Source organism: Narcine bancroftii, chromosome 5 (assembly GCF_036971445.1).
Source record: "Narcine bancroftii isolate sNarBan1 chromosome 5, sNarBan1.hap1, whole genome shotgun sequence".
Classification (NCBI taxonomy): domain Eukaryota; kingdom Metazoa; phylum Chordata; class Chondrichthyes; order Torpediniformes; family Narcinidae; genus Narcine; species Narcine bancroftii.
In genome coordinates this window covers 161,736,060-161,762,822 of record NC_091473.1, presented here as the reverse complement: position 1 = coordinate 161,762,822, position 26,763 = coordinate 161,736,060, and the positions used below count along the sequence as shown (strand labels likewise).

General features: G+C 45.6%; 2 protein-coding genes and 1 long non-coding RNA gene across 3 annotated transcripts in view; 2 read left to right on the top strand and 1 right to left on the bottom strand.

The window, feature by feature from the left end:
* uqcrc1 (ubiquinol-cytochrome c reductase core protein 1) overlaps positions 1–22,074 on the top strand; it is a 40,389-nt gene extending 18,315 nt beyond the window's left edge. Inside the window, exons 6-13 of the mRNA XM_069939495.1 lie at positions 23–102; positions 1,507–1,622; positions 9,107–9,250; positions 10,556–10,716; positions 11,447–11,532; positions 20,730–20,818; positions 21,244–21,319; positions 21,873–22,074. Of these exons, the coding sequence (XP_069795596.1) occupies positions 23–102; positions 1,507–1,622; positions 9,107–9,250; positions 10,556–10,716; positions 11,447–11,532; positions 20,730–20,818; positions 21,244–21,319; positions 21,873–21,937 (817 nt within the window). The 3' untranslated portion in view covers positions 21,938–22,074. The remainder of the gene's footprint in view (positions 1–22; positions 103–1,506; positions 1,623–9,106; positions 9,251–10,555; positions 10,717–11,446; positions 11,533–20,729; positions 20,819–21,243; positions 21,320–21,872) is intronic.
* On the bottom strand, positions 24–22,701 carry LOC138764109 (uncharacterized). The gene is made up of 3 exons (XR_011357986.1): positions 22,496–22,701; positions 21,188–21,414; positions 24–144 (listed from the first exon to the last, which is right to left on the bottom strand). It is a non-coding gene; the product is annotated as an uncharacterized lncRNA (long non-coding RNA).
* A 20-nt stretch (positions 22,702–22,721) lies between these two features.
* Positions 22,722–26,763, top strand: part of ndufaf3 (NADH:ubiquinone oxidoreductase complex assembly factor) — a 28,099-nt gene continuing 24,057 nt past the window's right edge. Inside the window, exons 1-2 of the mRNA XM_069939496.1 lie at positions 22,722–22,849; positions 23,644–23,836. Of these exons, the coding sequence (XP_069795597.1) occupies positions 22,788–22,849; positions 23,644–23,836 (255 nt within the window). The 5' untranslated portion in view covers positions 22,722–22,787. The remainder of the gene's footprint in view (positions 22,850–23,643; positions 23,837–26,763) is intronic.

The window sequence follows — 26,763 nt, the reverse complement described above, 5'->3', positions numbered from 1 at the left end:
TCTTTATCTTATTGCTATTAAGGTCTCTGACTCGCAACGATCTTGTAGAGTTCATGGATGGTCATTATAAGGCTCCCCGAATAGTCTTGTCAGCATCTGGAGGTGAGTACTCATCAGCCTGTACACTTGAGAAGATGTCAGGGTCTAGGAAAGAGATATCAGGCATGATCTTCCAGGGAACTCAAGCAGAGAGGTTTAGAAGGTTAGAGAAGGTTTAAAATGTGCAAAGTTAATGGATTGAGGAGATATTGTTTCAGGGTTGGCAGAGAACACAAATATAGATTATTTGCAACAGGAAGAGGAATCACAGAAAAGTTCTAGCACCAAAAGAAACTCTTCAGCCTGATGTGCCTGTACTGGCTGTATGAAAGGATAATCTAACTAGTCCCACTTCTCTGCACTGTTCTCACAGCCTGCCAAATTACTTTCTATCCAGTTCCATTTTGCATGTTGCAATTTAATTCTCAAGTCGAGTGCCTAAAAGATTCACGTTGTCTTTTCCCTAGGCTATGGGAATCAGTAACCTGAAGGAACTGTTTTAAGGTGAAAGAGGGGAAAGATTTAAAGTGTACATGAGATACAACCTTTTCATATAGAGGGTGGTGGGCACATGGAATGAACTGCTTGAGAAAGTGGTAGAAGCGGAGACAGTTGCAATAGAGACATACGTAGTTTAGAGGGGTGTGGGTCAAATACAGGCAGATGGGAATAACTCAGTCAGCATGGCAAATTGGGGTGAAGGGCTTGGTTCTGTGCCCTAAAACCCCAGCCCTTCTGGGAAGTCTATTAGAGAGTCCATCCATTCGCTACGTATGCTTTCTCCACTCTCAATTCGACGCCCTCTGGTGTGGCCCCTTCATCTTTGGGAGCTGTTTCTTCACGCGCATGCTCCTTAGGTCTGAGAAACAACCTTTCTCTCTGTTTCCTGTCACAACTTTTTTATTCCTGGGCCAATGAAAACCATTCATATATTTTAGCAGCACATGTGTATCATGTCTGCTCCACTTCTCTCATCGACTTTCTCTGTCACTTCATGTTGATCTGCCTCTGACCAAATCCAAGCTGATCTTCTCTAATCAATTCACAAATATCTAAATCTTTTATTGATTATTCTTTTAAAATAATGTTCCCATCAAGTTTAAATGGACTGGTCGAGGATTCTGGGTTTATCCCTATAGTCTTTCTGACTAGAGGTGTGATGTTGGCTAATATCCAGTTCCCTAGCCGCTCCACGAGAGCAGGGAGATGCTGTAGAGTTTTCAGTGAGTAGTGATCCACAATGCAATGCCCAAGAGGGCCATGAAAGCAGATTGGAAAGGTCGAGTTCTCTGTCAGTGAACCAGTACAGACAGGATAGGCCAAACAGCCTGGATAGTGAGATTCTGTAGTTGGGGAGACTGTGTATGTAATGTGATGGGTATGGTGTTTGAGAGATGATGTTGATGCCTTGGCTTGGGTACGCTGTTCAAGAGCTAACAACAGTGCATGCTAACCCTTCTTCCTCAGGTGTTCACCATGACGAGGTGGTGGGATTGGCTCGCCAACATCTGGGTGGGATTTCCTACGAGTATAAGAATGAAGTGATCCCAGTGTTATCACCGTGCCGCTTCACAGGCAGTCAGGTCAGTATCAGTCTGGCCAATTGGCCCTTCCCACAACCTGATGATTACATCTCCTATGTCCTAGTCCCACACTGGCTGCTTTAACCAAGGCAGCCAGCATTATACGGCCTGTGCTCATGGACATACTGCTCAGAGTGAGGATAAGGGCAGTCTTGGTCACTGGGTAAATTCCCTGATGAAAGAAAGCTGCCTGATCAAGTGCATGGGCTTGGCAGGCAGCCTGCATGGGGAGTTGGGTGTGTTATAGTGCAGCTGGCCCAGGGCTGTGATGGAGGCGTGAGGTTGCTTCCATGGTTGGGGTGTGGTCACAGTGTTGTTTTTGGTGGAGGGCTGGTTGTTACCACAAGGCAATTGGTTACTGTGATTGGAAGGAGGAAGATGGGGCAGGGGACAGGTCAGTCACAGTGCTGGCAGATGGTGAGTGATGAATTATAAATGTCGGTGCAGGAGTAGTAGGTGCTTGGAATGCATTGCCAAGGGTGCTGGTGGACGCTGGTACAATAGGGATATTTAAAAGACCATAAGACATAGGAGCAGAAATGGCCTCTTCAGCCCATCAAGTCTGCCTGGCCTTCTCCCCATAACCTTTGATACCCTGGCTGAACAAGAACCTATCAATCTCTTCCTTAATTTCAATGAACAACTTGGCCTCCAAAGCTGCCTGTGGCAACAAATTTCTCAGATTCGCCACCCTCTGGCTAAAGAAATTCCCCCACATCTCTGTTCTAAGCTGACACCCTTCAATCCTGAAGTTATGCTTTCATCCTAGACTCTCCCACCATGGGAAACCACATTTCTGCATCTACTCTGTCCATGACTTTCAACATTCAAAATGCTTCAATGAGATCCCCCACCCCCTCATTCTCCTAAATCCAATGAAGATAGGCCAGGAGCTGTCAAACATTATAACCCTTTTATTCTGGAATCATCCTTGTGAACCTCCTCTGAACCCTCTCTAATGTCAGTATATCCTTTATGAAGTGAGGAGCCCAAAAATCAAACTGAGGTATTGCCAGTGCCTTATAGAGCCTCAACATTATATCTCTGCTCTTTTATTCTATTCCTCTTTACCACTGATTCAACCTGCAAGTTCAGCTTCAAGGTATCCTGCTCAAGGACTCCCAGGTCCCGGGAATCTGGGAATTTTCAATTTTCTCCCTATTTTGAAAGTAGTCTGCCATTTATTTCTTCTACCAAAGAGCCTAACCGTACAATTTCTGACATTGTACAATGTTTCATTTGCCACTTCGCTGCCTATTCTTCTAATCTGTCTAAGTGCTTCTGCAGACTCTGTGTTTCATCATCACTACCTGCTCCTCCACCTATCTTCATGCCATAGAACATTACACCATAGGAACAGGCCTCTTCGACCCATCTAATCTATGCCAAATCATTTTTATTTTGCCTAGTCCCACTGAGCTGCACCCAGTCCATAGCCTTCCACACCTCTCCCGTCCACGAAATTGTCCAAATTCCTCTTAAATGCTAAAATTAAGCCTGATAACCACTTTCTCTAATTTAGAATCCTAACCTGAGGCCCAGCTGGAAGCTTGTTCTTTGTGTGAAGTTCCCCCTCATGTTCCTCTTTCACTCTTTTTTTCCCCATCTCCTTTGGTTTGTATCTCACCTACTCTCAGTAGAAAAAGTCTGTCTACATTTGCTCTGTCTATCCCCCTCATAATTTTAAATACTTCTATCATCTCCTTTCATTCTTCTATGCTTCAACCTGTTTAACCTTTCCCTGTAACTCAGTTCCTGAAGTCTGGGCCACATCCTAATAAATCTCTGCACTCTTTTTATCTTATTGATATCTTTCCTGTAGTTAGGTGACCAAAACTGCACACAATACTCCAAATTTGGCCTCACCAATATCTTATACATCTTTAACATAACATCCCATCTCCCGTACTCAATACTTTGATTTACGAAGGCCAAAGTGCCAAAAGCTCTCTTTACAATCCAATCCACTTGTTACACCACTTTCAGGGAATTATATATTTGTATTCCTAGATCCCTCTGCTCTACCACACTCCTCAGTGTCCTATCATGTATATCTTTTCTTGGTTTGTCCTTCCAAAATGCAACACTTCAGACTTGTCTGATTTAAATTCCATCTACCACTTTTCAACCCATTTTTCTAGCTGGTCCAGATCCCTCTGCAAGCTTTGAAAGCCTTCTTCGCTGTCCAGGGTGTTTCCAGTGTTAGTGTCATCTGCAAATTTGCTGATCCAATTTACTCTATTATCATCCAGATCATCGATATAGATGACAAACAACAATGGTCCCAGCACCAATCCCTGAGACACACCACTGGTCATAGACCTCCAATCTGAGAAGCAATCATCTACCACTACGCTCTGGCTTCTCCTGTCCAGCCATTGTCAAATCCAGTTCACCACTTCATCATGAACACCTAGTGTCAGAACTCTCATGTCTAACCTCCCATGTAGGGCCTTGTCAAAGGCATTACTAAAGTCCATGTAGACAACTCCACAGCCTTTCTTTCGTCAACTTTCCTAATAACCTCCTCAAAAAACTCAATGAGATTGGTTAAACGCGACCTGCCATGCAAAGCCATGTTGACTCATTAATCAGTCCATGGCGATCCAAATAATTGTATATCCAATCTCTGAGAATACTTTCCATTAATTTAACTACTACAGGTACGCGATGCTTTATCCGGAAGCCTTGGGGGATAGTGTGTTCTGAATTTTGGATTTTTCCAGATTTCGGAAGGCTCACCCGAATTATGCTGCCGTATCCACCCCCACACCCTTCCAGTCGCCGGCCGTCTCCCCCGACCGCAAGTCCCTTGGTCACCCAGCAGTCTCTGCTGGTCCTTCGGCCGCCCGGATGTCTCCCCTCGTTGCCTCCCCCGACCGCCGGCAGTCTCCCCTGGCTGCCTCCCCCGCCCAGACGTCTCCCCCGACTGCTGGTCCCTCGGCTGCCTCCCCGCTGGTCCCCACTTGCCGGATTTTGGAGCTTTCTGGATTTTAGATGTCCGGATAAAGGATCATGTACCTGTACTGACGTCAGGCTCACTGGCCTTTAATTTCCAGGGTTACTTTTGGAGCCTTTTTTAAACAACAGAACATGAGCCAGCCTCCAATCCTCCCACACCACACCACATCTGTAACTCAGGACATTTTAAATATTTTTACCAAAGATCCTGTAATTTCTACACTTGTCACCCTCAAGGTCCAAGGGAATATCTTGTCAGGCCCTGGGGATTTTTCTACCCTTATTTGCTTTAAGACAGCAAATACTTCCTCCTCTTTAATCTGTATCAGTTCCATTACCTCACTGCTTGTTTTATTTACCTCCCATAACTCTATGCCCTTTTCCTGAGTGAATACTGAAACACTTAAGACCCCTCCAATCTTTCTTGGCTCCATATGAAGCTGACCATTCTGATTTTCAATGGGACCAATTTTGTCCCTTACTATTCTTTATCTCTTAATATACCTATAGAAACCCTCAGGATTTTCCTTCACATTGTCTGTCAAAGCAGCCTCATATCTTTTTTTAGCCTTTCTGATTTTTTTGAGGGTTTTCTTGTATTTATACTCAAGTACCTCATTTGCTCCATGTTTGAAGGTCCTCCACTCCACTGCCTGAAAACAACTTATCCCAATCTATGCATTCAAGATCCTTTCTAATTTCCTTAAAATTGGCCTTTCTCCAAATTAGAATCTTAACCCGAGCCCCAGACATATCCTTCTCCATAATTAACTTGAAACTAATGGCATTATGATCATTGGACTCAAAATGTTCCCCTGTCCTATCTTGTTTCCTAATAGGAGGTCCAGTATTGCACTCTCTCTAGTTGGTACCTCGATATATTAATATAGAAAATTTTCCTGCATACATTTGATGAACTCCAAGCCATCCAGACCTTTTACTGCATGGGAGTCCCAGTCAAAATTTGGAAAGTTAAAATCTCCTACTATCGCAACCCTTGTTTCCTGCAGCTGTCTGGTATCTCTGTATAGATTTGCTTCTCCAATTCTCGCTGACTATTGGACAGTCTATAATACAACCTCATGAGTGTGTTTATATCTTTCCTGTTTCTCAACTCCACCCATATAGCTTCAGTAGATGAGCCCTCTAGTCTGTCCTGCCTGAGCACAATTGCGATATTTTAACTGATGAGCAGTGCCACACCTCCCCCTTTCATTTCTCCCCAACCCCGCCGTTCTATCGCATCTAAAGCAATGGAAGTCTGGAACATTGAGCTGCCAGTCCTGCCCCTCCTGCTACCAAGTTTCACTAATTGCCATAATGTCATAATTCCACATGCCAATCCCCCCTCTCAGCTCGTCTGCCTTTCCTACAGTACTCCTTGCATTGAAATAGATGCACCTGAACGGGAAGAAGTTGGCGGCGGCGCCGGGACCTTCCGCAGCCGCGCGGTCCAGGGAAAGCGGGTGACCCGCAGCCCACCCGGGAGTGGCTGGGACCAGCGGGGTGTTTGGTGGAGCCGAGGCGTTGGTGCGAGGCCTGGTGGCGCCAACAGGGCGAGGCCGGAGGCTGCGGGGATGGACAACAACTTCTGCCTTTCGTTTGTAATGTTTCTCCAAAATGTCTCATCACATGACACGTGCCATCATTTCTGCCTTTGAAGTCCACTGTGCCTCTTCAAAAGGATGAATCATGAGCCAACGGACTCCAGCCTGTCTGCGCAGGAACTTGAATCAAGAACTTGCTTATTCGAACAGCTGCCATCTCTCAGCACTCTATTGACTTAGTTTCAACTTTAAGAATACAGATAATCAACAGATGGTCTTTTGGTTTGACCAGCAGTCTTTCCTGACTACACAAATTCCTCAGTTTTTAATAAAGCAAACACTCCATTGTTCCCAGTATCTCAAGAACCATTAAAACTTGCATTAAAAAAAAAGAAATAGCTCCACCACGTTCAACTTATTGACTTCTAATGATAACGCAATTTTAACGTCATCCTTTCCATTCTACACTCCTCTCTCTGCTCTGGGACTCTGGTTTCTCTCTCCCTGCAAATCTAGTTTAAACGCACCAGTGCAGCACTAGCAAACCCTACAAGGATATTAGTTCCCTTCCCGTTCAGATGCAAACCGTCCCATCAGAACAGGTCCCACCTTCCCTGGAAGAGAGCCCAATGATTCAGAAACCTGAAGCTCTTCCTCCTACACCATGTCTTTAGCCACGTGATAAACTGCATTATCCTCCTATTTCTAACCTCCCTAACACGTGGCATGGGTAGCAATCCTGAGATTACTACATTTGGAGGTCCTATCCGAACCTAGCGCCTAACTCCCTGAACTCTCCTTGCAGGACCTCCTCACCCTTCCTACCCACATTATCGGTCCCTACATGGACCACGACTTCTGGCTGCTCACCCTTCCTCCTGGTGATGCTGTGAATCTGAGATACCTTGGACCCCGGCACCAGGGAGGCAACATACCATTCGGGATACGATCTCTTCCAGAGAACCTTTTATCTGTCCCCCAAACTATGGAATCCCCTATCACTGCAGCTTGCCTCTTATCCTCCTTTCCCTTCTTAGCCACAAGACCACACTCTGTGCCAGGCACCTGATCTTCGTGGTCTCCCCCCAACTGTATCTAAAATAGTATACTTGTTACTGAGGGGGATTACACAGAGGTTTACTGCACTGACTGCCTGTTCTCTTTCCCTCTCCTGACTGTCACCTATCCACCCTCCTCCTGCCTCCTAGGTGTGATAGTGTCCCTGTAACTCCTGTCTATCACATCCTCTGCCTACCGAATGATCAAGAGTTCATCCAATCCCAGCTCCAATTCCTTAATTTGGCTTGTCAGGAGCTGTAGCTGGATGCACTTCTCGTAGATGAAATAGTCAGGGATACTGCTGGCTTCCCTGATGATCCACATCTGCAAACTTGGCCACAAAGCCATTCATTCCATAATCCAAATCATTAATATGCAATATAAAAAGAAGCAACCTCATCATCGACCCCTGTGGAACACCACTAGCAACTGGCAACCATCTCTGCTTCCTGCCAATCAACCAGTGCTCTACCTGCTCTAGTATGTTTCCTGTTATACCATGGGCTCTTATCTTGTTAAGTAGCTCATGTGTGGCACCTTGTCAAAGGCCTTTTGAAAATTCAGACACAAAATCTACTGTATTTCTCTTTATCTAGCCTACTTGTCACTTCAAAGAATTCCAATAGGTTTGTCAAGTAAGATTTTCCTTAAGAAAACCTTTGGCCTGTTGTCATTACTTCCAAGTACTCTGTAACCTCATCCTTGACAATCGACTCCCCAACAACTGACATAGGGTAACCGGTCTCTAATCTCCTTTTCTGCTGCCTTCCTCCCTTCTTAAATAGTGGGGTGATATTTGCGATTTTCCAGTCCTCTGGGACCATGTCAGAATCTATTGATTCCTAAAAGATCATTACCAATGCCTCCACAATCTCTATCACCATTTCTTTTAGAACCCAAGAGTGCAATCCATCTGGTCCAGGAGACTTATCCGCCCTTAGACCATTCATCTTATTGAGCACCTTCTCCCTTCAAATAGTAACTACACTCACTTCTCTTCCCTGATACCCTTGGACATCTGGCACACTGCCAATGTCTTTTGAACAGGCACATGGATGAAAGAAAAATTGAGTGTGAGGTAGGGAAGGTTTGGATTTTTGAGTACCATATATGCCATTGCATAGGATGGCTGTATAGAACAACCTCTCTGGATTGGGGGGGAGGCTCTCTTTTCCTTTTCTTTCTCTGACTATACAGAGTGCCGAGCAATGCTAATGGCAAATCTTTGTCTGTCTTATGGCCAACTAAAGGGCTATTTTGTGTAATATTACATTTCTGTTTTATTACATAACAATAAATAGTGTCTGATATCTGAGTAGTATCTGACAAAACATCCTCATTTTGTCCTTGTGGTGGCAGGAAGGTTGAAGATGGGCTTGATGCAGTGGGTACAGCTGGCGCTTCTACACCAGTGATGGTGTCCATTCCCAAACCTGGGTGCTGCACTATCTCCCGATCTATACCTTATGATTTTGTACACCTCTTATGAGATCACCCGTCATCCTCCTGTGCTCCAAGGACCCCACACAATTTAACCTTCCAGAGCAGGCAACTGAGGAACCTTAGCAAATGCCTTGTTGAAATTCATAGACCCGATGTTGCCTTTGTTCCATTCCAATCGATCTCTCTCTTACTCTGCACTGTATGATATAGTGTCTCACTTCCACTCTGTGTAAGATGTCTCCTGATCTGCTTGCTAAACAACTTATTTCACTGCATCTTAGTGCATGAGTCAATAAACGTGAAATTTGGACTTCCTGGGCGGTTGAGAGTAGTGGGTTCACAGCATGCCTACAGTACCAGCATTGGATGTGGGGGGAATGTTTGACTGAGGGCTGAGCTGGGCTCACAGATAGGTACCACGGAGTTGCAGGTGGTGGGACATTTTCATTGATCACTACTGTTCTTTGATTTCAGATTCTGGTGCGGGATGATGCTATACCATTAGCACATATCGCCATTGCTGTGGAGGGGGTTGGAGCCAACAGTCCTGACGTGGTCCCTCTCTCCATTGCTAGTGCACTCATTGGAAACTGGGACATCACGTATGGGGGTGGAGCGGTGAGTAGCTGCATGTATATGTGTGCCTCTGCCCCACAGCCAAACCATCATGTGGGCATGGACAATAGATTCCAGGGCCCACATCACAGCCAGTAGAAGCCCTCCAGCTGATGGGCAATTGTCGCTGCTCCTCACCGTCTTGTCATCATTTTTGATCGAGTTATACTCACGTGTCCTTGGTCTGATTCCTCACACTGTAACCTCCAGCAGTCCTGTGATATTCCAAAGTCTCAGATTGCTCCAGGTCTGGTCACTTGCTTATCCCGTCATCTGATGTTATGATGGAATTAATTTCTGGCCCCTTGAACTGATCCTATCAATGCCTCTCATAATCTTGTAAATCTCCTCCATACCCTCTCCAAAGCGCTACATCCATCAGCACAACCTGACTCAGCTCCACTCCAGTGTCCCAGTCAGGCCCTTGGCAGACTTTTCTTTAAATTCAAACCCCGTTTGCGAGCACTGCAACAGCGTTGTGCTAGCTGTTGCACTAACCGTGTCGCCATCATAAATAATCTCCTCCTGAGTTTACAGATAAAGCCATACTAATATACTTAATAACATACTAATAAAGTTAAAGACCTGGTAGGGATATTGAGACACTTTGGGAAGGTCGCCCCAGCAGCAAGCTGTATTGGCCGACACTTCAGTCTGAGTGTCGCCATTTTATTCAAACACAATTTCATTGAAACTTTATGCTACGAGCTGGGCACAACCAGGGAGCTCTGCTGGCTGAATGTTTCCTCCCAAGTGGTTGTGTGTTGCTTTGGAGAACAATTTTATTTAAAACTTTTATTTAAAACTTGATTTATTTTATTATATTTCTTTAAAAATATTTATTTGTTTATTTCTTTGATTTCTTTTTGCCGGTTGATTGAATGCCAGACAAAGGGGCTTTTATCGTACTTTTTGAGGACAGAGTTTAGAATGATAATGGTGGAAGTGTGGAAAAGTGCTTGGTTGGACTTTTCAATTCCAGTACATGGTTCATGATTTTTTTATGTTTAATTTGTTTCCAAAATATGGATAGTTCACTCTGTGTCTGACCCCAGGAGTGTGTGATGGGACAGTGTGGAGGGAGCTTCATTCTGTGTCTGAAATCAGGAATGTGTGAAGGGACGATGTGGAGGGAGTTTCATTCTGTTTGACCCAAGGAGTGATAGAAATATAGAGGGAGGTTCACTTTGCATCTGATCCTGGCAGTGTACGATGGGATGGTGTTGAGGGTGCTTCACCCTATGACTGATCCATGCTGTTTCTGCCCTGGGAATATGTAGCAGGATAATAGTTAATGCTCTTGTGCAGAATCAATCAAGTCGTTTGGCCAAGATTTCACATGAGAATAAGCTGGGACACAGCTTTCGCTCTTTCAACACGTGTTACTCGGATACAGGGCTCTGGGGGATTCACCTGGTGTGTGATGGACTGAACATAGAGGACTTGCTGCACTTCACACAGGAAGAATGGTGAGTGCCCATTGCTGGATGTGTGGGCTCTCCATCTCGAATGCAACCTGCTGATAACTCAGTCAACTACAATCACTTGGCATCAGAAGTTTAGTAAAATGATGCATTGCCAACAGGTTCCACCTTTAATTGTGGAGTTGGGAGTGGGATTATGTCAGATGATGGTTATCTGGGCAGCATGTTTATTGGTCTGAGTGTGCAATTGATCTGAGATGGGGCAAAGATTGGCATTGATCCATGAGGTGGGAGCAAGAGGGAGATTGCCACTGATGCAGAGGGGTCTACAGTAGTTCACTCCAAGTTTATATGGGGAAAGGGGGGAGGCATTCTGGGAGATCCTGGGGCAAGGTGGGGGGAGTGGTGTCAAGGCCCAGATTAGATGGGCTGTGACCTTGCCTGATGGAGCAGTCTCAAGGTGCTGAATGGACAACTCTTGCTCCCATTTCTCACATTTTCACACTTTGTGCCAAGGATGGATGACACAGTTGGCATAGCCATTAATGCAACATTATTACAGCGCCAGTGACTCGGGTGTGAATCTGGCGCAGTCTGTAAGGCGTTTATATGTTCTCCCTGTGTCTGCGTGGGTTTCCTCCAGGTGCTCCGTTTTCCTTCCCACCTTTCAAAATGTACAGGGGGGGGGTTGTAGGTTAATTGGGGTATTTGAGCGACACGTGCTCAGGTCAGTTTTCCTTCTGTACGTCTAAATTTGAAATGTTTAACTTTTAAGGATGCGACTCTGCACAAGTGTGACTGACAGCGAGGTGACCAGAGCCAAGAACATCCTCAAGACACATTTGGTTGCCCAGCTAGATGGTAAGGAGATGAGGGGGCTGTGGGAGGACCAAGGCATCTTGCAGTCAGCTGCTTTGCCATTGCTCCTCTCTGCTGATTCACATTCACTCCCTGATTAATCAGAACCAATCTGGGTTAGACCCAACACATTCATGTGAGACTGAAAGTCAGGGGAATAATCTGGAACCCCATATATTGAGGGATATCCAGTGTTGCATGTAAAGGAACTAAAGACAGGGAGGCTAGAGTGGAAAAAAAATTGGGAAGATTAAGGTCGTTCAAAACTCAGCAGCAGGTGGAATTATGATGAATACAGAGGTTTTCTGTATATTAAGAGAATAATCTGGGGTCAAAGATGTGCCCTTTAGGGACAACAGTCTGTGAGTGGAGTCAGAAGGTGTAGGTTAGGTCTGAAATAAAATACTTTGGGACTTTGTAGTTGGAGGATTTAGTGGAAGGGAAGGTGAACATAGAACATTGAAGCACAGTACAGGCCCTTTGGCCCACGATGTTGTGCCCACTTATATAAACTTACAATCAAACCTTTCCCTACCTCACACCCAGAACCCTTTATTTTTCTTGCATCTACGTGCCTAAGAGCCTATTATTACCAGCCTCACTGCCACTGATCTGCCACTTTTCTGCCCAACTCTGCAATCTGTTGTAACCTTCGAGAACCTTCAGTACCGTCCACAACTCCTCCAACCTTCGTGTCATCTGCAAACATACTGACCCATCCCTCTGCTTATTCGTCCAGGTCATTTATAAAAATCACAAAGAGCAGGAGTCCCAGAACAGAATCCTGACCTCCAGACAGAATACTTTCCATCCTCTACCACCCTCTGCTTTCTGCAGGCAGGCCAATTCTGACCACACAGCCAATGGTTCCAGAAATCCCATGCCTCATGGCTTTCTTTTTTTATATATTTTATTTATGATTTTTCCAAACTCAGACAGTTTCAATAATTCACAGAACAATCACATCACATTCATCAAGTATATTTACATTTCTTCCACTGAGTCTGGTTTTTATCCCCCATACCCCCCCCCAACACAAAATAACTAAAAAAAACTAACCATAAAGAAACTCAACTTATGTGAAAGGACAAAAAATACTTAATTAACATAAAAACAAGGCGCTACTGACCGAGGACAAATAACAAATTAAGAGAAAAAAGAAAATGAAAAACACATTAAACACAGGGTTTGCTGGAGCTCAAGACCTGTCCTCCAGGTCTCTTACATTCATCTCAACTTGACCTGATTGGAATGGACACCATCCCAATCCACTCCCCCGGAGAGGAAGGACAGAAAGGGTGGGGTTTCAGACAACGAAGCACAGGGGACCGCACCTATGTAACGCAGATAGGGTTGCCAAATTTTAGGAAAAGTTTCATATTTTTTCCTTAGATTACAAGTAACTTTCTCCAAGGGAACACAGCTCTGCATTTCCATATTCCAACACGCAATGCCCAAATGAGAGTCCGACTTCCAGGTAACTGCTATGCACTTCCTGGACACTGCCAGAGCCATCAATACAAATTGGATTTGAAACTTGGACAGCTTCACTGTAAATCTTATGTCCATGAATTCCCAACAGGAATAACTCTGGGTCCTGTGGAAACTCTTTACCTATGATTTTCTCTAGGGCTTGGCCTAGCTCAATCCAAAAGGAGAATGACCAGTTGAGTGCACAAAGATTCCTGTCTTTATGCCACACCTGAAACATTGGTCCGAAAATTCTGGTTTACCTTTATTCAATTTGTGCGGCATGAGGTATAGCTTGTGAAGAAAGTTAGATTGTACCAGTCTATATCATGAGTTAATTATTGTGGTCATGCTATCACAACACAGATCTGACCAGTGTTGTTCATCTATCATAACACCTAGGTTCAACTCCCATCTGTGCCTTGATTTATAAAGCCCCGGTTTCAGGCTTCCCTCTTGGAACAGAGAATACATTGCCGAAATAAACTTTTTTGTGTTCCCTCTTCAAAGCAGAATCTCCATGTCACTGCCCTCCGGTAGGGCCATGGATGGACCCAATTTGTCCCTCAAGAAAGATCTTAACTGAAAGTAGCAAAAGAGTGTCTTATTTAACAAATCATATTTAATTCTTAACTGCTCAAATGACATGAGCTGCCCCTGCTCATTACAGCCCTCGATACAACTGATCCCCTTTTAGCACCAGGTGTCTACGATCTTGTTATCAATAGTCAGTGGTATTAAATTATTCCGGGGTGGGGGGGGTTTGGAGACAACCCCAGCTTCTGGCCAATACATTGGTTAATTTTGTTCCACGCATATGGTGTATGTTTTAGCAAGGTATTGTCCTTGCCAGATTACAATTTGGCATCCCATTTATAAATAAATTTTCCTGCTACTTTCTTACCTACCATGTGCAGACCAATTTATGCCCAGGATGGTGTACCTCCCCCGTTAAAGAGCGAGGTGATCCACCTTGACTGGGCTGCCCAATAATATTTTATAAAATCTGGTAATCTCAATCCCATGTTAGTCCCATGTTAATTTCTGCATGGAGACCCTGGCCACCTTTTTGTTCCAAAGGAATCTACTTACCTGTGTTTTGAGGTTTTGAAAGAATCTGGGGCAATGCTAAGGGCAAAGTCTGGAAGAGGTATTGGAGCCTCGGCAACACATTTTTACATAATTGACCCTGTCTATCAATGTGATAGGCAAGGTCATCCACCTATTTAAATCCTCAATTTTTTTGAGCAGGGAATATAATTAAGATTGTACAAATTTTATAAATTCTTGACTACCTTGACCCCCCCAGCTACTTAATCCCCATTTGCAGCCATCTCAATTGGCTTTTCTTTTTCAATTCACCCCCTTTGTGAGTGACATAATTTTGCTTTTATCCCAATTAATTCTGTACCCAGAGATCTTCCCATAATCTTCCAGTGTGGAATGAAGCCTAGCCAATGAGTTTAGAGGGTCTCTCAGTGATGTCAGCACATCAACAATAAACAGATTGATTTTGTGTTCTTCCTGGCCCACTGAGAAACCCTCAATGTCTGGATCTCAGCGAATGACTTCCACCAATGGTTCAATAGTTAATATGAATAGAGCCAGAGATAACAAACACACTCCTGTTTACAAGATCTAGATATTTGCCCATTGGTCACAACTTTAGCCTTGAGCGGATGATATAGCACCCTAAACCAATTTATAAAAGTCGGTCCCAACCCCATTTTCTCCAGCACGTTAAATAAAAAGTCCCACTCTAATTTGTCAAATGCTCTCCGCATCCAGGGCTACAGCTACACTTGGGTTGCCCTTTGACTGTGTGCCAAGTGAATAATGCTCAACAGTCTGCTTATATTGTCTCCAGCCTGTTGCTTCTGCACAAAGCCAGCTTGATCAATATTTGTTAATTTTGGCAAACGTTTTGCCAATCTATTTGCCAAGATTATGACAAGAATCTTGTAGGCCAGATTCAGTAACAAAGTGGGTCTATAATAAGATAGTTTCATTCGGTCCCTGTCCTTTTTTGGAATCACTGTAATAATTGCTACTGAAAAAGATTCTGGAAGAGTACAGGTCTCCATCGCCTGATCCACAACCTCCACAAAGAGGGGGAATCAAAAGATCCTTAAATTCCCTGTAGAATTCAGGGGAGAACTCATCCTCCCCAGAGATTTGCCAGCTTGCGGTAGATCTAATGCTTCCTCTATTTCTTCTGTTGTAAAGGGGGCATTCAGCCCCTCTTGCTCTTCAGGACCTAAATTTGGCAGTTCTAGTTTTGACAGGAAATCATCTATTTTTCCTGATTCCCTCCTTGACTCTGTTCTATAAAACTCTGTTCATAAAACTGTCAGAAAGTATCATTAATTTCCATTGGCTTATATTAAATTCTGTAATTCCCCTTTTGTTTTGCATTAATTGTTCTTGAGACCATTCTGCACTCAGCTGCCAGGAGAGAACTTTATGGACCTTTCCCCACCTCATAATATTTCTTCCTCTACCCATAAATTTGAAGTGTATTACAGATACACAATCTTTTATCCGGACATCTAAAATCCAGAAAGCTCCAAACTCCGGCAAGTGGGGAGAGAGATGGTAGCGCAAGTCAGGGGGGGCAAGGGGGAGAGACTGGCAGTGCAAGTCGGGTGGGTGAGGGGGGTGAGAGACAGCAGCACGACTGAAATGGGGTGGGGATGGATACAGCAGCACAATTCGGGTGGGCTTAAATCTGGCTTTCCGAAATCCAGAAAAATCCAAAATTCGGAACACACTGTCCCTCAAGGGTTCCAGATAAAGGATTGTGCATCCTGTATACCTGAGCTTCCGATTTGATAATTCTCTATATTTTTCTTCAGAGCCTGTTCTTTGAAAATCTTTTTCTAGTCCAGTAATCTCCTGTTCCAATTGTTCCACCTCCCTCAAATATTCTCTCTGAATTGTTTTAGTATATCCAATTATTTGCCCTCTCAAATATGCCTTTAAAGTGTCCCAAATGAGAAATCTATCCACAGTAGAGGTACAGTTAGTCTTGCAGACATATCTGAGTTTTAATAAAGCTACAAAACTCTGGTTTCTTCAACAGCAGTGGGTTAAGACGCCACCTATACACCGTCTCCTGTTTATCTTGCATTATAATCATAATTGTCGGGGGGAGTGATCTGACAAAAATCTCGCCTTGTACTCGATTTCCATGATCTCTCAAATGGCAAAAATAAATCTATCCTAGCATAGGAATCATGTTGCTTTGAGTAGAAGAAATAATTCCTCTCCCTTGGATGCTGCCTTCTCCACACATCTGTTAAATTCAGCTCCTTCATGAAGGCCAACGTAGCTTTTTGCTAACTTGTCCAAAACCAGATCCAGACAAAAATTGAAGTCTCCTCCAATCAGGATGTTTTCTCTACCTTCCCCCACTTTCAAAAAGATATCTTGTATAAATTCTCGTCATCAAAATTAGGGGTCCAGGGTTCCAAATATATCTGACAGTGTACCATTACACATCTTCCTGCTTTATCCTTAACCATGCTCTCCACCCTCAATGGAACATTCTTCCCTATCAGAATTCTAAGGCAAGGGGAGTAAAGGAGGACACCCACCCTCTTTTTAACTTCTGAGTCTCTTTCTGTAAGCTGTGTCTCTTGGAGAAAGGCTAATATCTACTTTCATTTTTTTTTTGATGTGTGCCAAGATTCTCTTCCTCTTCACCAGAGTATTTAATTGTATAATCATTTCCCCAGAGATCATCCCCACATTTATGCTCCCACTGTCCAATGCCTATCCAATCCTTTGTCCTTGACCCTCCAGACCAGCACGACAAGTCTACAACACTCCCTGCAAAAACATCAATGACAACACCATCCGACAGTAAATCCCTGTCCTCTTACTTCCTCTCCCACTAACCAATCCTCTTCTCCTAAACCACTCCTCCTTCCTCCCCTTCCCCACTGTTCTCTAGCTCTGGCACTCAAGATATTGGCGCCATCTCCCTCCATCTTACTGATCACGCCTGATGTACCCATCCTCCTCCCCTCTTCCACTCCCCCCACCCTCGAGCTCTCCCAGATGATCCTATTTCTCATTAACAAACCTATATACATAGAGAACCAATAACCCTTCACGTTTAACTATTATCTTATAAACTTCAACCCACATATTTAACAAATAACTAAATTTCAACATAACTTTTCAACCCTTAAGTACCTAATCTTTCCATCTTGACTGTCACATTTTGTTTTGCATATTTTAACCAAATTTACTGAGCTATCATACTTAATTATCACATTTCAATTTTATGATAACATTAATCATATATATTGACCACGTTTACCTTTCTAATAGTTCAATATATCTATAAAGACTTCTCTTCCATTAAATCCTTTAATGTTCACTTTTCAACCCTTGGCAGTTTGTTGGCATATTCCTGGGCCTCCCAGAATCCGTGAAAAATTCCTTCCCCCCCCTCCTCCCCAGCGTCATTATTTTCAATGTTGCTGGATGGCGAAGAGAAAATTTATATCCTTTCTGCCTGAGTGTCCTTTTTAATGAATTAAACTCTTTCCTCCTTTTTAACAGCTCTGCACTAATGTCTGGATAAAAAAAAAATCTCCAGTGGGTTTCTCCTTCCCTTTGCACCAACTGCTGCCACGCGCAAAATTCTTTCCCCATCCTGGAGCCTTAAAACCTTCATCAAGAGAGCGTAGCTTCTGACCAGGACCCAGGTAGAGGACTGATGCGCCCTTTCTATTTCTATATTATCCCCCACCTTGCCTCAACCCAGTGTCTTCAGGATCCAATCTTGAAGGAAGGTAATCATATCCCTCCTTTCTATACTCTCCTTCACCCCAACGATTTTAACTTTGCCCCTTCTACTATGATTTTCCAGGGAGTCTATTTTTAGCCACATCTTCTCCCTATCCTTGGCCCATGCTTCCATCTCCGTCTCCATTACCCTGACTCTGTCAATTTTCTGAAACCTATCTTCCACGTCTTCCACCCTGTTTGTTAACCTACTCACGGTCCCCTGAATTTTATTTAGCCCCTGAATCAAGAAAACCAATTTTTAAATCTAATTTTTCATAGCGGCATCTCTTCCCCTCCTCCACTGCTTTTAAGATATCTCTTGGGAAGGGTCTGTATTCCATCCTCCCCTCTCTCTGTCATTTCACTCCTTCCAGCTTGGTGGCTTACACTTTCCCCCTTCCTATCACTATAGGCTCCCCCTGCAACTCTCTGCAAATTGCACCTCCAATTTTCCTCTCCACTGTCACTTTCACTCCTCTGCCTCCCCACACCATCGTAGGGTCGACCTCCACACTCGTTGGGTTCCCCCATCTGTCCAGGCGCGCCCCTTGCTCCAGGCCATTCCTCTCCTACCTCTTGGCCTTCATTCCAACCTCGTGCCCAATCGTCACTTCCCAGGCCTCCCCACAGGCTCTTCCAACGCTGACTGCCGAAAGCCCGTCAATCCTGCTGCTCACAAGTAGTTTCAGACCTCTCTGACTCCTCCTGCATTGAAGGTCTCTTTTCCGACGTCGCTGACTCTTCCCGCAATTCCACTGATCGTTCCTCTTGCTGGTCGGTTCCCGACTCCCTCTCTGGCCATTCCTGGGTGGGGGGGGTAAGCATCCCCACCCCTGCACTTTGACTCACCTCCACCTGCCTTTATTCTGTTCTTCATGCTACAGGGAGGGGGTCTCTTCCACTCCATCTTTCTTTTCCAATGCTGGCCTCGGGTCGCCTCCACCATTTTGATTGCCATGAGGCAGGCTGGCTCGATTACCAGCATTGTTTTTTTTCCTCAGCTGCTCCCTTTAATACTTGCTTGTTTTTCTCGATCATTTTCCTTTCATTGTATCTTCTTTTATCTCCTCCTGTTTTCTTTTTATTATTTTGGTAGTTTTCAGTAGATTTCTGTGTTCTCATGTCCGTGTAGGGTTTCCTATTACCCTTCAAAACATACTGGGGGTTGCAAGTTAATTGGTGTATTTGGGGTCATGGGTCAGAAGGGCCTGTTACCGCGTGTGTACTTCTAAAAACGTAGACTCTGCTTCTCTAAGTGCTCAAAAGTCCATTTCCTTTGTGTGTCCCGATTGAAATGTATTAATTTTTGACCAGACCTATACCTTCTGGCTCCACACACAAAATGTGCCATTCTCCATAAACAGAGGAGGAGCTCTATGTCTTGGTGCAGTTAAAGTTAGATAAATCCCCAGGGCCGGATACGAAACATCCCAGGCTGCTGAAAGAGGTGATTGTTGGGACTCTGACTGAGATGTTTAAATCACTGCTAACTACACGGGACAGGTGACTGGAGGATGGTAAACATGGTCTCTTTCTTCAGGCAGGCCACTTGGATGTCCAGCGATCACAGAGCTGTGAACCCAATGGCAGTGGTAGGAAAGAGGCCAGAAAAAATTCTGAGCAAGAGGATTAATGATGGGTTGTAAAAGGCAGGGACCAATTTGAGACAGCCAACGTATCAAAGGCAGATCCTGACCGACCAATCTGACGAGTCTTTGAGAGGGTCACAAAGTGTATTGACAAGAGCAGTGCAGTCCATGTGGTTTACATGCACTTCATCATGGCCCCATGTAGAAGGCTGGTCTAAAAGGGATTCAAGGCATGCTGGCAAACTGGACCCAAACTTGGCTTGGCAATAGGAGAGGGTGATGTGGAGGGTTGTTTTGGTGATTAGATGGCTGTGACTAATGATGTCCAACAGATATTGGTGCTGGAACCTTTGCTGTAATATACGAGAATACTTGGATGAAAATGTGGTAAGTTAACAGATGACTCGAACATGGTAGAGTGCAGACAGTGTGAAGGGTGTCTTAGACTGCAGAGAAATAGCAATGTGTCGGTGAAATGAGCTGAGAAATGGAAGGTGGAGTTTGTCCAGACCTACAAGCTGATGCATTCAGAATTCAAAATTCTGTTTATTGTTTCATACACAAAATGCACAGTTCCCAAAAGTTATATGGCTGGAAGAGATGAAAAAGATTGCCAGGGAGATGAAGGGTTTAAAAACATGGAGGACAATTCCAGTGCTGAAGCTTTGCCAGACAGGGAGCCAGTGTAGGTGAGCAATCACAGCACAAGCACAGTGTGGGGTCAGCTCACAGTCTTAGAGGTGAATTGTACTAGGTAATGGTAAGGAGAGACTGTGAAGAAATAGAAGGACCTTCATGGAAAAGTTCAAAGGTCTGTGAATGTGACAGCACAGATAGATAACATGGGATTTTGTCCTGTATTAGTCAGGGCAGTGAAACTGAGCATAGACAATGGCACATGACTTTATGAAACATTGGTCAGCACTGCACCCAGTTTTGGTCACCATACTGCAGGCAGAATGTGATAGCACTGGAGGTGGTACTCACACCAGGATGGAAGAATTCAGCAATAAGGAGACACTGGAGAGGTTGGGTCTGTTCTCCACAATAAAGGAGGCGATTGGGGTCTATAAAAATTATGAAGGGTACGGCCAGCATAGACTGCAGGAAACTTCCCCGAACAGAAGAGACACTCCAGAATGTGGTCTGAACTGTTGGGTGATGGTTATCAGGAGAGATGAAGCTGGCTGGGGTCATTCTGAGGGATGCAGTTGTGTGAATCAGTTTCCTGGGGCAGGAGAAAGCATGTTTAAGGTGAGGGGGAGTAGAGAACACAGCCCAGGGACAGGCCCTTTGACCTGTCATTCACCTTCTTACGGATAACTCACTGTCTTTTCACAGGTACCACGCCAACTTGTGCTGACATGGGGCACCAGATCCTCAGTCGTGGGCGACGCATCTCATTGGCTGAGTGGAACGCTATGATTGATGTACGTAAAGATTGCCTGCTGCTGAAATCCTGTTACAGCCTACTGCTCGTTGGCATCAAACCTATAGTATTGCCCTCTGGTGCTAAATCTGGTCTCTGGTACCCAGTGTGTGAGAGTGAGTGAGAGAGACCCTCACCTAGTGAGGGTCAATGTGTGGAATCAGTCTGCCAGTGAGGGTCAATGAGTGTGTGGTACCATCCCTCAATGAGGGTCAGTGTGTGTGGGACCTGTCTCCCAGTCAGGGTCTGTGTGTGTGAGATCCATCCCCCAGTGAGGGTCAGTGTGTGTATGGCACCCATCTCCCAGTGAGGGAGTGTATATGAAAGACACGTCCGCCCCAGCAGGGATGGGTGGAGATTGGTTACTCACATTAGACAACTGTGGGTATATGTGTTCTACCAGTTCCTCATTTCTGTGTCTTGCAGGCTGTTGATGCTCAAATCTTAAGAGAGGTTTGTACCCGTTACATCTACGATCACTGTCCGGCTGTCGCTGCAGTTGGTGAGTTTGGATTTTGTTGTTAACACCCAACCCCGAGCCTGCTGTAAATGGCCAAGTATTAACTGGTCTTGTTGTTGGTGAAGCATGGAGAGACACTGGGAAGGAAATATAAAGTCATAATCACAGATTCATGCGGCATTCAAAAAGCCCTTCAGCCCATCTCCTCCATGCTGACCAATGTCCATCAAGCAGGTCCTATTTCCATCTTGAAAGGTTTCAGCTCAAAGCTTTCAAATATTATTTTTCTCCCACTGATGCCACTCAACCCACTATTGCAATTTTTTAGAAAAAAATTGGGAGATACATGGATAGGGTGGGGGGGGGGGGGGTTTCCTCCTCGTCCTGTTGGGTTCATTGGATGCTTCAAGTTACCCCCACTGTACTCCACTGTATGAGAGGGTTGGAACCTGGGGAGTGGATGGGATATGGAGTAGAGAATGTGATTTGTTTAGAGCTGGTGTAAACAGATGTCTGCATGAACTTGATGGACCAAAAGACATTTCTATGTATCTCTCTGACACATTCAACAACCAAATCTTCTTGCTCCTCGCAGGTCCCATTGAACAACTGCCAGATTACAACAGGATCAGGAGCGCCATGTACTGGCTGCGACTGTGAGCAAGGCTGTCAGTCCATCAACCATCAGGCCCTGAGCTGCAGGGTTCTCTATCAGTGTCATTTACTGTTGTAATTCGAGGGATATAGAACCCAAATGTACAGAAAATAAACAATTAAAAATAAGTAAAACCCAACAAGCTGATGTCATGATTTCACTGCAGCTTATTTCATCATTGGTTTACGGAAGGAGGAAGAGCAGGCTTGTTGCACTAAGATTGGGAGGTATCATGGTGGGGAGAGGGCAATAGGATTGAGAAATAACTCTGGTGGCTTCTCACTACTGGATGGGCCCTTGGGACGATCAGCTCCAACACCAGCTGGTGCAGGTTGAATTGCTGGTGCCCAGGAACTGGGGCAGGACTCCCTAGGGTCCAGGAACTGCTACAGGCTCCCAAGTGCAGTTCCCCGTGGCCCGGGCCAGCTCTTCCCAGTCCAGATGCCCCCCACCTCCCATGCCCAGGGCCAGCTCCCCCCTGTCCAGATTCCCCACACCATAGCCCGGGCCAGCTCCCGCGCCCCCGCCCCCGTGGATGCTGTCCCCGGTGCAGCTCCCCTCACAATAGCTCGGGCCAGCTCCCTCCGGGGCCGCGTCCCCAGTGGCCGCTCGCTCCAGTGCAACTCATCAAGGTCCAGTGACCGCGGATGAGAGCCATGGAAGCGACCGGAAGGCCTTCGTCCGGGATCACGTGTTAGAGCGGCTCTCGTTGCTGGACAAATGAATTCACCGCCCGTCCTCCGCCACTGCGGTCACGTGCTGGATGACGTCACATGGCGGCTGGCATTGCTTCGGCGCGGATTGGCCACCGAGGAATTAGAGAGCGCATGCGGATTTGAGGTCGCTAGCTGACCCATGGCTGCTTTGTACCGGGTTTTCGGGTGGAGGCTCGGCCCTTGGCTCCAGGCCCGATTCAGGCGAGTCAAAGGAGGCTCCGCGGGGAGAGGGACACGCCGAGTGGTGAAAGGATAGGGGTGAATACGGACGGAGAATGGGACAGGAGTTTGAAGAGCACAGGACAGGGGTGAGAGGGGGTGAGGGAGAGAAGGGATGGGCTGAGAGGCAGCCGTAGAGATAATGTCAGTAGGGGTCAAGAGGGAGGGGCAGGGGTTTTGAAGGAGAGGTCAGGGAGAGTCAGGTGTTATAATGGAGGTGTCAGGAGGGAGGGTTATGAAGGAAGGATGAGAGGAAGGGCCAGAGTTGAAGAAGGGAATGGGGTCTGATGAGAGATGATCAGGGCTGAGGTCAGGGGAAAGAGTAAGGGGTTAAGAAGGTCAGGGGTGAGGAAGTCAACAGGTACAGGTGAAAAGGAGGGGAATGGGGGTTGGGGGTGATGAAATGGTAATGGGCAGGGGTCAGGGTGGGAGAGGGACAAGGAGGAGGGGATGCGGTCAGGTGAGAGGGAGAGTTAGGGGTTATGGAGCAGTCAGGGGTGAGAGGAATTCGCAGGGTTGGGAAGGGGTGAGGGGTAGGTGCTGCGGTTATGAAGGAGGGGTGAGTAATGGCAGGCAGGAACAATCTGGTGAGAGATGAGTAGGGATGAGAGGAAGGGGATGCGGTCAGGGGAAAGTATGAAGGGTTTTGAAGGACAGGGGTCAGGGAGCTGACAAGGACAGGGATGAAAAGGAGAGGGACATGGGTTGGAGTTGAAGAGATGGGTTATGGGCAGGGGTTAGGGTGAAGATTTACCGGACTGCATCCTGACCTACAGACAGTCATGTAGGGGACACAGGATGACCCCCTCGGATGATGAGCTATACCAGCGGACAACTGTGAATGCCCTTGAACGGGGCTCTCAAGATGCCCTGTTCATTGATGGCTACAGCAAGTATGGCTTCACTATCAATGGGAACCAGGTGCAAGGTCCCTGTGTGGTGATCCCATGGGCTCTACTACAGTGGAATGTGAGTGTCTGCCCAGGTATGGGCACAACCTGCTCTGTTTACATGTTATTCATCAGTTCTAAGTGGGTAAATGTGTGGGGACAGAGGTGAAGGAGATATGGAGGTGGGTGTTTCAGACGGAATATTTTGCAGTGGTCATGGAATCATGGGAACAGGCACCCTGGCTCACAGTGACCATGCAGTACTCATCTACACTTCCCATTCACCAGCTCTTGGTCCACAACCTTTTCCACTTTGTGATTCAAGCACCCCTGTCGAGATTTTCCTTCTGTGCTGTAGGAGACCCTGCCTCCACCACCCCTCAGTCAATGTGTTCTGGATTCGTTGAGAAGGTGGTGGAGACAGATATTGACGAAAGAATGATGCTAACGTTGGTGAAAGTGAACCAGTATGAAATGTTGGATGGGATAACAGTTTTTTTTTAAAAACTGTGGGGTTGAAAGAGAGAAAAGGAGGGGTGTTCTCTTTCGAACAGAGGAGTTTGCAATTGGAACTGATTGAGTTGTTTAATATCAGAACATCCTCAGGAGTTTGCAGAGGTTTGGTATGACATCAGAAACCCTGTCAAATTTCTACAGATGTGTGGTGGAAAGTGTGCTAATTGGCTAAAATCATGGTCTGATATGGGGAAACCAATACCCCTGAGCATAAAGCCCTGAAAAAGGTAGTGGACATAGCCCAGGACATCACAGGCAAAACCCTCCCCACCAATAAGAACATCGACAGGGAACTGAGAGCACCAGTACTCATCAAGAATCCATATCACCTAGCATATACTCTGTTCTCACTGTTACCATCAGGAATGAGATATAGGCGCATAAGACTCGCTCCACCAGGTTTGGGAACAGCTGCTACCCCTCCACCATCAGACTCCTCAAAGACAAACTCAATCAGGGACTCATTTTGGGTCTCTTATGTTTGCACTCTATTGATTTTTTTTCTCTCTCAGTATTGCAGTCAGTTTGTTACATTTCTTGTTTACATGTAGTAATTCTGCCTGGACTGGAGGAAAAAGAATCTCAGGGTTGTATGTGATGTCATGTATGTACTCGGACAATAAATGTTCCCATCAACAAAGGACAGGATGTAAGCAAAAAAGATGACAGAAGTTGTAAAAACATGGGCAACGTTGAAGGGTGGACAGTCCGAATCTTTCCCATAGGGCAAAAGCGTCACACTTTAAGGTGAGGGGAGGCAGTTTAAAGGAGATGTGTTTATGAGGAGAACAAATAACTATTTGGGGTTTAAAACCCAGAGACAATATGAGGAATAGGGGCAGGTTTAATGCAAACATGTGAAATGGAAGAACTTCCAGCAATGCCATGGGAATAGTTGCATTACTCTAACTGCAGTTGGTGTGACTTGAATGACCTCCCCTGCACTGGCTAAAGCCTGCTGACTTGCCCTGATCAGGTACTAACCACACAGAGGTGGGGTCCTGCCAAAGACAGGAAGCTGACTTCTGGAGTGAGTCACATGTTTGTGAGTCTCGGAATGTGGCTGACAAACTGATGCATGGGGAGGGTTTCACTGGAATTTCTTCCAGGGCAGGGACAAAGACTGGAGGGGAAGTAACATCCTTGCTCATGAGAATTGGGGAAGTTGGAACCATTGAGGTTGGGGGTGAGACCCAGGAAGCCACCACAGCATGTCTGTCAGAGAGCAGGTGGGGTAATCCGTCTGTAGAGCCAGGGCATATCAGTGAGGTCCTAAATGAACACTTCTCATCGGTGTTCATCAGAGAAAAGGATATGGAGGCCTGATCTATCCCATGGTGCTAATGGAAGCACGAGGGACAGATTGCGGGAGCCTGGCCTTAGAAATGTTGATGTATAGACGGGCCTTAGCTCATTCTCAGTGGCAACAGGTTTTAGATAATGAAGAATGTGTTTGATATATTTGCCTTCAGAGCCTGAGACATTGAGTGTCACAGTTGGGATGTCATGATGGGGATGTACAAGCATTAGAACAAAGAACATTATAGCACAGTTCAGGCCCTTCAGCCCTTGATGTTGTGCCAACCTATATAGCCCTACCAAAAAAAACCTTTCTTACCTTGTAACGCTTTATTTTTCTTTCATCCATGTGCCTGACAAAAAGTCATTTAAATGCCCATAATGTCCCAGCCTCCATCAACCTCTCTGGCAAGGCATTCCAGGCACACACAACTCTCTGTGTTTGTGTGGGGTGGGGGTGGGGGGGGGGGAGAGAAAAAATCCCTGATATCTCCTCAAAACATTCCTCCCTTCAATTTGTACAGATGTCAGACTGCATTTGGGAGTCTAATCTGGACAATAGTTAGACAGCACTTGGAGTATTGTGCATAGATATCTTCTTTGGCTTGGCTTCGCGGACGAAGATTTATGGAGGGGGTAAAAAGTCCACGTCAGCTGCAGGCTCGTTTGTGGCTGACAAGTCCGATGCGGGACAGGCAGACACGATTGCAGCGGTTGCAAGGGAAAATTGGTTGGTTATCTACATTATAGGTAGGATGTGGTGACAATAGAGAGAGTTCAGAAAAGACTCATCAGGATGTTACCCAGAATGGAGTGGTGTGGTTATAAGGAGAGATTGGACAGGCTGGGTGAGACCTTGTAGAAGGGCACGGATAGGATAAGAAGTCAGAATCCTTTTCCCGGGATAAAGGAGTCTAGAACTCAAGAGCACAGGGAAAGAAATTTAAGGTGATTTGAGGGGAAAGTGTACCATGGAGAGGGTGGAGGATCTCTGGAACAAGTTGTCAGATGAGTAATGGAGAACAGTACAATCACAGGGTCTGGACCGGTACTTGGACAGGAGAGGGATATGGGCTGAACACAAGCAAATGGGCATCATGGTCAGCATAGAGGAGATGAGCCGAGTGGTCCCAGAGTTTCAGTTGGATTGCTAACTCTCGACATTTGTTCACCCCCTGGGTAGGCAGGTCA